Source organism: Oncorhynchus tshawytscha, linkage group LG10 (genome assembly GCF_018296145.1).
Source record: "Oncorhynchus tshawytscha isolate Ot180627B linkage group LG10, Otsh_v2.0, whole genome shotgun sequence".
Classification (NCBI taxonomy): Eukaryota; Metazoa; Chordata; class Actinopteri; order Salmoniformes; family Salmonidae; genus Oncorhynchus; species Oncorhynchus tshawytscha.
In genome coordinates this window covers 83,164,404-83,176,838 of record NC_056438.1, presented here as the reverse complement: position 1 = coordinate 83,176,838, position 12,435 = coordinate 83,164,404, and the positions used below count along the sequence as shown (strand labels likewise).

The following is a 12,435-nucleotide window of genomic DNA, read 5'->3' as shown; positions in this document are numbered from 1 at the left end:
TACAGAGGAGAGGTGTTAGTTACAGAGGAGAGGAGAGGTGTTAGTTACAGAGGAGAGGTGTTAGTTACAGAGGAGAGGAGAGGTGTTAGTTACAGAGGAGAGGTGTTAGTTACAGAGGAGAGGAGAGGTGTTAGTTACAGAAGAGAGGAGAGGTGTTAGTTACAGAGGAGAGGTGTTAGTTACAGAGGAGAGGTGTTAGTTACAGAGGAGAGGAGAGGTGTTAGTTACAGAGGAGAGGAGAGGTGTTAGTTACAGAGGAGAGGTGTTAGTTACAGAGGAGAGGTGTTAGTTACAGAGGAGAGGAGAGGTGTTAGTTACAGAGGAGTGGTGTTAGTTACAGAGGAGAGGAGAGGTGTTAGTTACAGAGGAGAAGAGAGGTGTTAGTTACAGAGGAGAGGTGTTAGTTACAGAGGAGAGGAGAGAAGTTAGTTACAGAGGAGAGGAGAGGTGTTAGTTACAGAGGAGAGGTGTTAGTTACAGAGGAGAGGAGAGGTGTTAGTTACAGAGGAGAGGTGTTAGTTACAGAGGAGAGGAGAGGTGTTAGTTACAGAGGAGAGGAGAGGTGTTAGTTACAGAGGAGAGGTGTTAGTTACAGAGGAGAGGAGAGGTGTTAGTTACAGAGGAGAGGTGTTAGTTACAGAGGAGGAGAGGTGTTAGTTACAGAGGAGAGGTGTTAGTTACAAAGGAGAGGTGTTAGTTACAGAGGAGAGGTGTTAGTTACAGAGGAGAGGTGTTAGTTACAGAGGAGAGGTGTTAGTTACAGAGGAGAGGTGTTAGTTACAGAGGAGAGGAGAGGTGTTAGTTACAGAGGAGAGGTGTTAGTTACAGAGGAGAGGTGTTAGTTACAGAGGAGAGGAGAGGTGTTAGTTACAGAGGAGAGGTGTTAGTTACAGAGGAGAGGTGTTAGTTACAGAGGAGAGGTGTTAGTTACAGAGGAGAGGTGTTAGTTACAGAGGAGAGGAGAGGTGTTAGTTACAGAGGAGAGAGAGGTGTTAGTTACAGAGGAGAGGTGTTAGTTACAGAGGAGAGGTGTTAGTTACAGAGGAGAGGTGTTAGTTACAGAGGAGAGAGAGAGGTGTTAGTTACAGAGGAGAGAGGAGAGAGGAGAGGTGTTAGTTACAGAGGAGAGGTGTTAGTTACAGAGGAGAGGTGTTAGTTACAGAGGAGAGGTGTTAGTTACAGAGGAGAGGTGTTAGTTACAGAGGAGAGGTGTTAGTTACAGAGGAGAGGTGTTAGTTACAGAGGAGAGGAGAGGTGTTAGTTACAGAGGAGAGGAGAGGTGTTAGTTACAGAGGAGAGGTGTTAGTTACAGAGGAGAGTTGTTAGTTACAGAGGAGAGGTGTTAGTTACAGAGGAGAGGAGAGGTGTTAGTTACAGAGGAGAGGAGAGGTGTTAGTTACAGAGGAGAGGAGAGATGTTAGTTACAGAGGAGAGGTGTTAGTTACAGAGGAGAGGAGAGGTGTTAGTTACAGAGGAGAGGTGTTAGTTACAGAGGAGAGGTGTTAGTTACAGAGGTGTTAGTTACAGAGAGAGAGAGGTGTTAGTTACAGAGGAGAGGTGAGGTGTGTGTTACAGAGGAGAGGTGTTAGTTACAGAGGAGAGGTGTTAGTTACAGAGGAGAGGAGGTGTTAGTTACAGAGGAGAGGAGAGGTGTTAGTTACAGAGGAGAGGAGAGGTGTTAGTTACAGAGGAGAGGTGTTAGTTACAGAGGAGAGGAGAGGTGTTAGTTACAGAGGAGAGGAGAGGTGTTAGTTACAGAGGAGAGGTGTTAGTTACAGAGGAGAGGAGAGGTGTTAGTTACAGAGGAGAGGTGTTAGTTACAGAGGAGAGGAGAGGTGTTAGTTACAGAGGAGAGGTGTTAGTTACAGAGGAGAGGAGAGGTGTTAGTTACAGAGGAGAGGTGTTAGTTACAGAGAGAGGTGTTAGTTACAGAGGAGAGGAGAGGTGTTAGTTACAGAGAGGAGAGGTGTTAGTTACAGAGGAGAGGAGAGGTGTTAGTTACAGAGGAGAGGAGAGGTGTTAGTTACAGAGGAGAGGTGTTAGTTACAGAGGAGAGGAGAGGTGTTAGTTACAGAGGAGAGGTGTTAGTTACAGAGGAGAGGAGAGGTGTTAGTTACAGAGGAGAGGTGTTAGTTACAGAGGGAGGTGTTAGTTACAGAGGTGGAGAGGAGAGGTGTTTACAGAGGAGAGGTGTTAGTTACAGAGGAGAGGTGTTAGTTACAGAGGAGAGGTGTTAGTTACAGAGGAGAGGTGTTAGTTACAGAGGAGAGGTGTTAGTTACAGAGGAGAGGAGAGGGAGAGATGTTAGTTACAGAGGAGAGGTGTTAGTTACAGAGGAGAGGTGTTAGTTACAGAGGAGAGGTGTTAGTTACAGAGGAGAGGAGAGGTGTTAGTTACAGAGGAGAGTGTGTTAGTTACAGAGGAGAGGAGAGGTGTTAGTTACAGAGGAGAGGAGAGGTGTTAGTTACAGAGGAGAGGAGAGGTGTTAGTTACAGAGGAGAGGAGAGGTGTTAGTTACAGAGGAGAGGAGAGGTGTTAGTTACAGAGGAGATGAGAGGTGTTAGTTACAGAGGAGAGGAGAGGTGTTAGTTACAGAGGAGAGGAGAGGTGTTAGTTACAGAGGAGAGGAGAGGTGTTCGTTACAGAGGAGAGGAGAGGTGTTAGTTACAGAGGAGAGGTGTTAGTAACAGAGGAGAGGAGAGGTGTTAGTTACAGAGGAGATGAGAGGTGTTAGTTACAGAGGAGAGGTGTTAGTTACAGAGGAGAGGTGTTAGTTACAAAGGAGAGGTGTTAGTTACAGAGGAGAGGAGAGGTGTTAGTTACAGAGGAGAGGTGTTAGTTACAGAGGAGAGGAGAGGTGTTTGTTACAGAGGAGAGGTGTTAGTTACAGAGGAGAGGAGAGGTGTTAGTTACAGAGGAGAGGTGTTAGTTACAGAGGAGATGAGAGGTGTTAGTTACAGAGGAGAGGTGTTAGTTACAGAGGAGAGGAGAGGTGTTAGTTACAGAGGAGAGGTGTTAGTTACAGAGGAGAGGTGTTAGTTACAGAGGAGAGGAGAGGTGTTAGTTACAGAGGAGAGGTGTTAGTTACAGAGGAGAGGAGAGGTGTTAGTTACAGAGGAGAGGTGTTAGTTACAGAGGAGAGGAGAGGTGTTAGTTACAGAGGAGAGGAGAGGTGTTAGTTACAGAGGAGAGGTGTTAGTTACAGAGGAGAGGTGTTAGTTACAGAGGAGAGGAGAGGTGTTAGTTACAGAGGAGAGGTGTTAGTTACAGAGGAGAGGAGAGGTGTTAGTTACAGAGGAGAGGTGTTAGTTACAGAGGAGAAGAGAGGTGTTAGTTACAGAGGAGAAGAGAGGTGTTAGTTACAGAGGAGAGGTGTTAGTTACAGAGGAGAGGTGTTAGTTACAGAGGAGAGTTGTTAGTTACAGAGGAGAGGTGTTAGTTACAGAGGAGAGGAGAGGTGTTAGTTACAGAGGAGAGGAGAGGTGTTAGTTACAGAGGAGAGGAGAGATGTTAGTTACAGAGGAGAGGTGTTAGTTACAGAGGAGAGGAGAGGAGTTAGTTACAGAGGAGAGGTGTTAGTTACAGAGGAGAGGAGAGGTGTTAGTTACAGAGGAGAGGTGTTAGTTACAGAGGAGAGGTGTTAGTTACAGAGGAGAGGTGTTAGTTACAGAGGAGAGGTGTTAGTTACAGAGGAGAGTTACAGAGAGGAGAGGTGTTAGTTACAGAGGAGAGGAGAGGTGTTAGTTACAGAGGAGAGGTGTTAGTTACAGAGGAGAGGAGAGGTGTTAGTTACAGAGGAGAGGTGTTAGTTACAGAGGAGAGGTGTTAGTTACAGAGGAGAGGTGTTAGTTACAGAGGAGAGGTGTTAGTTACAGAGGAGAGGAGAGGGTGTTAGTTACAGAGGAGAGGTGTTAGTTACAGAGAGAGAGGTGTTAGTTACGCTCTTTCTCCTTTTCATTCTCTTCGCTCATCTCTCTCTTCCCTCTCCTCTCCTCTCCTCTCTCCTCTCCCTCTCCTCTCCTCTCTCCTCTCCTCTCCTCTCCCTCCTCTCCTCTCTCCTCCTCTCCTCTCCTCTCCTCTCCCTCTCCTCTCCTCTCCCTCCTCTCTCATCTCCTTTCCCCTCTAGAAGAAGTCGGTGATAGCCACCAGTCTGATCGCGGTGGTGTCGCTCTTTGTTGTGGTGGTCAACTACTCAGAGAAGCCATACTTCCTCCTGGAACCAGTCTTCGGACAAACCTTCAGCAGCCACTGGATGTTCTCCAGACAGACTCACAAGGCCTTCAAACCTCACCTGGGATACGTCAGCATCCCTAAGCAGGAGGTGAGGAAAACACACATGAAGAACAAGCACACAGATACTAATTCAAGTGTACACTGAGTCTTTCCATGACATCGACTGGCTAGGTGAATCCAGGTGAAAGATATGATCCCTTATCCTAACAGAATTTCAATACGCTTTAAAAGAAGGGCATTCAACATACAGTACACGGCACTTACACAAATGACTGATGATTGACTGAGAGAAATTGAATATTAAAAGATTGTGGGGACTCTTTTGACATTATCGATCATAGTCTTCTGCTGTAAAAACGTATGTGTATCATAGTGTTGCCTGTCTAACAGACCATATTCCCCAGGGCAGCTGTCTAGGGCCCCTTTACTTTTCAAAAGTCTTTACTAATGACTTGGTGCCGTCACCCTGCTGTAGTCGCTGGAATAGATTTACATAGATACCATCAATACCATTCAGTACCTCCCAATAGATACCATCAATACCATTCAGTACCTCCCAATAGATACCATCAATACCATTCAGTACCTCCCAATAGATACCATAAATACCATTCAGTACCTCCAAGTAGATACCATCAATACCATTCAGTACCTCCCAATAGATACCATCAATACCATTCAGTACCTCCAAGTAGATACCATCAATACCATTCAGTACCTCCCAATAGATACCATCAATACCATTCAGTACCTCCAAGTAGATACCATCAATACCATTCAGTACCTCCCAATAGATACCATCAATACCATTCAGTACCTCCAAGTAGATACCATCAATACCATTCAGTGCCCCCAGTAGATACCATTCAGTACCCCCAGTAGATACTATTCAGTACCCCAGTAGATACCATTCAGTACCCCCAGTAGATACCATTCAGTACCCCCAGTAGATACCATTCAGTGCCCCCAGTAGATACCATTCAGTACCCCCAATAGATACCATTCAGTACCCCAGTAGATACCATTCAGTACCCCCAGTAGATACCATTCAGTACCCCCAGTAGATACCATTCAGTACCTCCCAGTAGATACCATTCAGTACCCCCAGTAGATACCATTCAGTACCTCCCAGTAGATACCATTCAGTACCTCCCAGTAGATACCATTCAGTACCCCCAGTAGATACCATTCAGTACCCCCAGTAGATACCATTCAGTGCCCCCAGTAGATACCATTCAGTACCCCCCATGGTTAGATACCATTCAGTACCCCAATAGATACCATTCAGTATCCCAGTAGATACCATTCAGTACCCCCAGTAGATACCATTCAGTACCCCCAGTAGATACCATTCAGTACCTCCCAGTAGATACCATTCAGTACCCCCAGTAGATACCATTCAGTACCTCCCAGTAGATACCATTCAGTACCCCCAGTAGATACCATTCAGTACCTCCCAGTAGATACCATTCAGTACCCCCAGTAGATACCATTCAGTACCTCCAAGTAGATACCATTCAGTACCTCCCAGTAGATACCATTCAGTACCCCCAGTAGATACCATTCAGTACCTCCCAGTAGATACCATTCAGTACCTCCCAGTAGATACCATTCAGTACCTCCCAGTAGATACCATTCAGTACCTCCCAGTAGATACCATTCAGTACCCCCAGTAGATACCATTCAGTACCTCCCAGTAGATACCATTCAGTACCTAATTTGTTAGATACCATTCAGTACCCCCAGTAGATACCATTCAGTACCTCCCAGTAGATACCATTCAGTACCCCAGTAGATACCATTCAGTACCTCCCAGTAGATACCATTCAGTACCTCCCAGTAGATACCATTCAGTACCCCCCAGTAGATACCATTCAGTACCTCCCAGTAGATACCATTCAGTACCTCCCAGTAGATACCATTCAGTACCTCCCAGTAGATACCATTCAGTACCTCCCAGTAGATACCATTCAGTACCCCCAGTAGATACCATTCAGTACCTCCCAGTAGATACCATTCAGTACCTCCCAGTAGATACCATTCAGTACCCCCAGTAGATACCATTCAGTACCTCCCAGTAGATACCATTCAGTACCTCCCAGTAGATACCATTCAGTACCTCCCAGTAGATACCATTCAGTACCTCCCAGTAGATACCATTCAGTACCTCCCAGTAGATACCATTCAGTACCCCCAGTAGATACCATTCAGTACCTCCCAGTAGATACCATTCAGTACCTCCCAGTAGATACCATTCAGTACCTCCCAGTAGATACCATTCAGTACCCCCAGTAGATACCATTCAGTACCTCCCAGTAGATACCATTCAGTACCTCCCAGTAGATACCATTCAGTACCCCCAGTAGATACCATTCAGTACCTCCCAGTAGATACCATTCAGTACCTCGTGTTAATGGTTTGCTGTTTGATGTGTGTATGCCAGTGTGGATATTTCATTGTCTTCATTGTCTTACTTTCCTGGCTGGGCCTGTGTCCCAAATGGCCCCCTAGATTCCCTACTATGTAGGGAATAGGGCCCCATAGGACTCTGGTCTAAAGTAGTGCACTATATATAGAATAGGGCCCCATAGGATTCTGGTCTAAAGTAGTGCACTATATAGGGAATAGGGCCCCATAGGATTCTGGTCTAAAGTAGTGCACTATATAGGGAATAGGGTTCTGGTCAATCAAAGTCTATTGCACTATATAGGGAATAGGGTTCTGGTCTAAAGTAGTGCAATATATAGGGAATAGGGCCCTGGTCTAATGTAGTGCACTAATAGGGAATAGGGCCCAATAGTCTTTTGTTCTGGTCAAAGTAGTGCACTTTATAGGGAATAGGGCCCAATAGGATTCTGGTCTAAAGTAGTGCACTATATAGGTAATAGGTCCCAATAGATTCTGGTCTAAAGTATTGCACTATATAGGAATAGGGTTCTGTCTAAAGTCCACTATATAGGCAATAGGGTTCTGGTCTAAAGTAGTGCAATATATGGGAATAGGGCCCTGTCTAATGTAGTGCACTATATTGGGAATAGGCCCAATAGATTTCTGCTGTCCAAAGTAGTGCTTTATATAGGGAATAGAGCCCAATAGATTCTGGTCTCAAAGTAGTGCACTATATAGGGAATAGGGCCCAATTGTTCTGGTCTAAAGTAGTGCTTTATATAGGGAATAGAATCAATAGATTCTGGTCTAAAGTAGTGCACTATATGGAATAGGGCCCAATAGTTCTGGTCTAAAGTAGTGCACTATATAGGGAATAGGGCCCAATAGGATTCTGGTCTAAAGTAGTGCACTCATATAGGAATAGGGCCCCATAGGACTCTGGTCAAAGTATTTTGCACTATATAGGGAATAGGGCCCTGGTCTAATGTAGTGTCACTATATAGGAATAGGGTTCTGGTCTAAAGTAGTGCACTATATTGTCCTGGAATAGCCCAATAGGACTCTGGTCTAAAGTAGTGCACTATATAGGGAATAGGGCCCAATAGGACTCTGGTCTAAAGTAGTGCTTTTATATAGGGAATAGCCCAATAGGATTCTGGTCTAAAGTAGCCACTATATAGGGAATAGGGCCCAATAGGACTCTGGTCTAAAGTCCTGCACTGATATAGGGAATAGGGTTCTTGTCTAAAGTAGTGCACTCATATAGGGAATAGGGTTCTGGTCTCAAAGTCTTTTGCACTATATAGGGAATAGGGCTCTGGTCTAAAGTAGTGCACTATATAGGGAATAGGGCCCCATAGGGCTCTGGTCTAAAGTAGTGCACTATATAGGGAATATTTTCATGCCTTTAAATAAAAACAAGCATTTTAATGATCAAACTAATTAACAAATTGAGCCTGAATAATTCCACAATAGATTATCTGCAACATGTCGGCTAAAGTGAACTGTTTTTAATTTTTACTAAAAACTTTAAAAGCTTTCTTTTTGTTAGAACAGACTATATGGCGCTGATTGTAATTTGTTTGTCAATTATTGTTGTATTTGTCGTCAGCAGGCAAAACTCTTCCTCCTATCCTCCGCCTTGATCTCCTGCTTGTTATTAACACAATTATTCATATCATTATAATAATCAGTCGCTCTCATTAGTAGGCTTAGTACACAAGTAGACTCCATTGTATAACCACCATCGACAAATTCAGAAATTATATTGTCCTGCTGATAGCCAATCAATAGTCTATTGTCCTGCTGATAGCCAATCAATAGTCTATTGTCCTGCTGATAGTCAATCAATAGTCTATTGTCCTGCTGATAGCCAATCAATAGTATATTGTCCTGCTGATAGCCAATCAATAGTCCATTGTCCTGCTGATAGCCAATCAATAGTCTATTGTCCTGCTGATAGCCAATCAATAGTCTATTGTCCTGCTGATAGCCAATCAATAGTCTTTTGTCCTGCTGATAGCCAATCAATAGTCTTTTGTCCTGCTGATAGCCAATCAATAGTCTTTTGTCCTGCTGAGAGCCAATCAATAGTCTTTTGTCATGCTGATAGCCAATCAATAGTCTTTTGTCCTGCTGATAGCCAATCAATAGTCTATTGTCCCGCTGATAGACAATCAATAGTATTTTGTCCTGCTGATAGCCAATCAATAGTCTATTGTCCGGCTGATAGCCAATCAATAGTATTTTGTCATGCTGATAGACAATCAATGGTCTTTTGTCCTGCTGATAGCCAGACAATAGTATTTTGTCCTGCTGATAGCCAATCAATGGTCTATTGTCCTGCTGATAGCCAATCAATAGTCTTTTGTCCTGCTGATAGCCACTCAATAGTATTTTGTCCTGCTGATAGCCAATCAATAGTCTATTGTCCTGCTGATAGCCAATCAATAGTCTATTGTCCTGCTGATACCCAGTCAATAGTATTTTGTCCTGCTGATAGCCAATCAATAGTCTATTGTCCTGCTGATAGCCAATCAATGGTATTGTCCTGCTGATAGCCAATCAATAGTCTTTTGTCATGCTGATAGACCATCAATAGTCTATTGTCCTGCTGATAGCCAATCAATAGTCTATTGTCCTGCTGATAGGCCATCAATAGTCTATTGTCCTGCTGATAGCCAATCAATAGTATTTTGTCCTGCTGATAGCCAATCAATAGTCTTTTGTCCTGCTGATCGTCCATCAAGAGTGAATGACTTCTTTGGTATTCCAATTCATTGATTGAATAGGTAAGTCTGTCAAACCGTTTCCAGCTGACCCACAGCTCTGCATCGTACACACAGTGCACTTTCACTCTGCTGTTAATGTTGAAAAGGAGAGGGTCTCAAGATTTCTGTGGGCAGACATTTTATTCATCAACAATTACAGTACATTGAGCGAGGGGCACGCCCTACAGCCATTCACACGGTGCGTGTCGGACCTATACTCTGCCCAACCCAGATTGTAGCCATCATCTCCTCTCTCATCCTCTTGAACGAGTCATTCTCTGGCTGACTCTACCAATGCCAGCAGATGCTTCTTTCTATAGTGTTTCTCTATTCAGTCTCACAACAACTTCCATATTACTTATAATCATGACTTATAATCATGACTTATAATCATGACTTATAATCATGACTTATAATCATGACTTATAATCATGACTTATAATCATTACGTATACCCGCCCGCCTGACCCTGTACCCGCCTGCCTGACCCGGTTCCCGCCTGCCTGACCCTGTTCCCGCCTGCCTGACCCTGCCTGTCGTCCTCTACCTTGACCTCTACTCTGGATTATTGACCCCTGCCTGCCTTGACCTGTTGTTTTCCTGCCCCTGTTGTTACAATAAACATTGTTACTTCACACAGTCTGCACTTGGGTCTTACCTTGACACTAAGTGGTTTTAAGCTTAGGGCTATGGTTTTGGGAAGGCCTAAAACAAAATGCTGAAAAACGACTCTCGTCATTACCATCAGCTATCATCAGTATTCTCGCAGCTTGCTAGTGGATTGTGAACTGCAGTGGTCTATTTCTAATCAGACTGGCTCCTCTACCCTCGCTGAGACCCTTGCTGAGATGACTGACAGCAGCATTCACACACGCCTAGCTGTTTGACACTATTCTTTTGTAAATGAAATGGAGGTGTGAATGTTTCTGTCCACGAGTCTCTCTCCTCTCACACTATAGAGTCCTACATCGACTATCAGCTGGCGGGTGGTCCAAAAGTGGAAAGAGAACTTGGGTGAACACAATGGCACAATTACAGTTTATTTTTCCGAAAAAATATGATACTTGTTCCTTTACAGCTCATGAAATAATAAATCTGAATGATGAATTGGCTGTTTTTAAAGTTGTTGTTATTTGCCACATTGCACGACATGGATTATTATGATTTTTTATCCAAATGTTGAATAGACATGTAGACAAACTAATATACAGGAGAGACAAACAATAGCCTACTGTCTGGAGTCAAAAACAATTAGGCTAAATAACTGTTGGGGTAATGGATCGGCTCTCCGATCTCATAAAGAGGCGTCATTCATTCACAAGGTTAAACCCTTAGGTCTTAGTCCAGCAGTAATATTATATCACCAGGTACATTTTTCATCAGATTTGACTGCCTGCAGTATCTAGGCCTACAGTTAATATGTTTGTTCTCCACGTTGTTGATTGGAAAAGGGAACTCTGGAGGCTAATCGGTGTGTAGGAATAACGACAAGCTCACAACAACTCATCTGATTATTAATTAAGATGGATTTAATTTCATTCGTTTTACATGATTCATATTCATTATTAATTTACATTATTCATTGTAACCACAATGTCACAAATAATTGACCACACACACACACACACACACACACACACACACACACACACACACACACAAAATGAGCAGAATTGTCACGTTCTGACCTTAGTTCCTTTTTTATGTCTTTTTTTTAGTTGGTCAGGGCGTGAGTTGGGGTGGGCATTCTATGTTGTTTTTCTATGTTTTGTTCTATTGTTATATTTCTATGTGTTTGGCCTAGTATGGTTCTCAATCAGAGGCAGGTGTCAGTCGTTGTCTCTGATTGGGAGCCATATTTAGGTAGCCTGTTTTCTATTACTTTTTCTAGTACTTTTGTTCAGTGTTCTGTTGATGTATTAAATATATCATTATGGACACTTATCACGCTGTCTGATCCTTGCTACTCCTCCTCTGAAGAAGAGGAATTCCGTTACAAGAATAAACTTGGTAAAAAGATGTTCTTTAGTAAAGACCATCAGAAAGAATGTGTTGGTACTGCTGGAGGCTGCTGTTGGAGGCTGCCGTTGGAGGCTGCTGGGAGAACGGCTCATAATAATGGCCAGAACGAAGCGAATGGAATGGCATCAAACACCTGCAAACCATGGAAACCATGTGTATGATGTACTTGATGCCATTCCACTGATTCCTCTCCAGCCGTTACTACGAGCCCATCCTCCCCAATTAAGGTGCCACCAGCCTCCGGTGGTCGGTACTTATTTATTTGAACCAAAGCCAACGAATGAGTGAGTCAAAATAGCCTACTAAATAGGCCATGCCTAAACCAATGAATTAAGTTGCCTAAAGAAATAAATGAGTAAATGTAATAAATAAAACTAATGAATTAAATAGCTCAGGTCTTGAAAGTATCGACAAGCTTTTTCCCCTCCCTGTCCACAATGTGCATAAATGATGCCAATAGAGCCTGTCGGTTTTTCCTTCACATCAGCATTGAGACAATGCTGAAACATCAATCCATGTGTGAGTCAGAACTCTTCATTGACGCAGTGGTCTAAGGCACTGCATCGTAGTGCTAGCTGTACCACCAGAAACTCTGGGTGCGAGCCCAGGCTTTGTCAAGCCAGCCACGGCCGGGAGACCCATGGGGCGGCGCACAATTGGCCCAGCGTTGTCCCGGTTAGGGGAGGGTTTGGCCGGCAGGGATGTCCTTGTCCCATAGCGCACTAGCGAATCCTGTGGCGGGCCGGGCGCAGTGCACGCTGACACGGTCGCCATGTGTACGGTGTTTCCTCCGACACATTGGTGCAGCTGGCTTCCCGGGTTAAGTGTGCATTGTGACAAGAAGGCAGTGCGGCTTGGTTGGGTTGTGTTTCGGAGGACGCACGGCTATAATAATTTTTTAATTTAATTTTTTAAATAATTTTAAATAAATAAATAATTTTTAGGACTAAAATGTCCTCATGTTGTAACCTACAATATGTGTCTCCACACACCAAGGCCTGGGCTATTGGTTTTTATTGAT

At 43.8% G+C, this 12,435-nt stretch overlaps 1 protein-coding gene across 2 annotated transcripts in view; it reads left to right on the top strand.

Annotated features, from left to right (window-relative positions):
• st6galnac3 (ST6 (alpha-N-acetyl-neuraminyl-2,3-beta-galactosyl-1,3)-N-acetylgalactosaminide alpha-2,6-sialyltransferase 3) overlaps positions 1 to 12,435 on the top strand; it is a 111,795-nt gene that overhangs the window by 41,918 nt on the left and 57,442 nt on the right. Inside the window, exon 2 of one of the 2 annotated variants that reach the window (XM_042329233.1) lies at positions 4,130 to 4,321. In XM_042329233.1, coding sequence (XP_042185167.1) covers positions 4,130 to 4,321 — 192 coding nt within the window. Of the gene's footprint in view, positions 1 to 4,126; positions 4,322 to 12,435 lie in introns of both variants that reach the window. The other variant, XM_042329232.1, reaches the window with a different exon arrangement.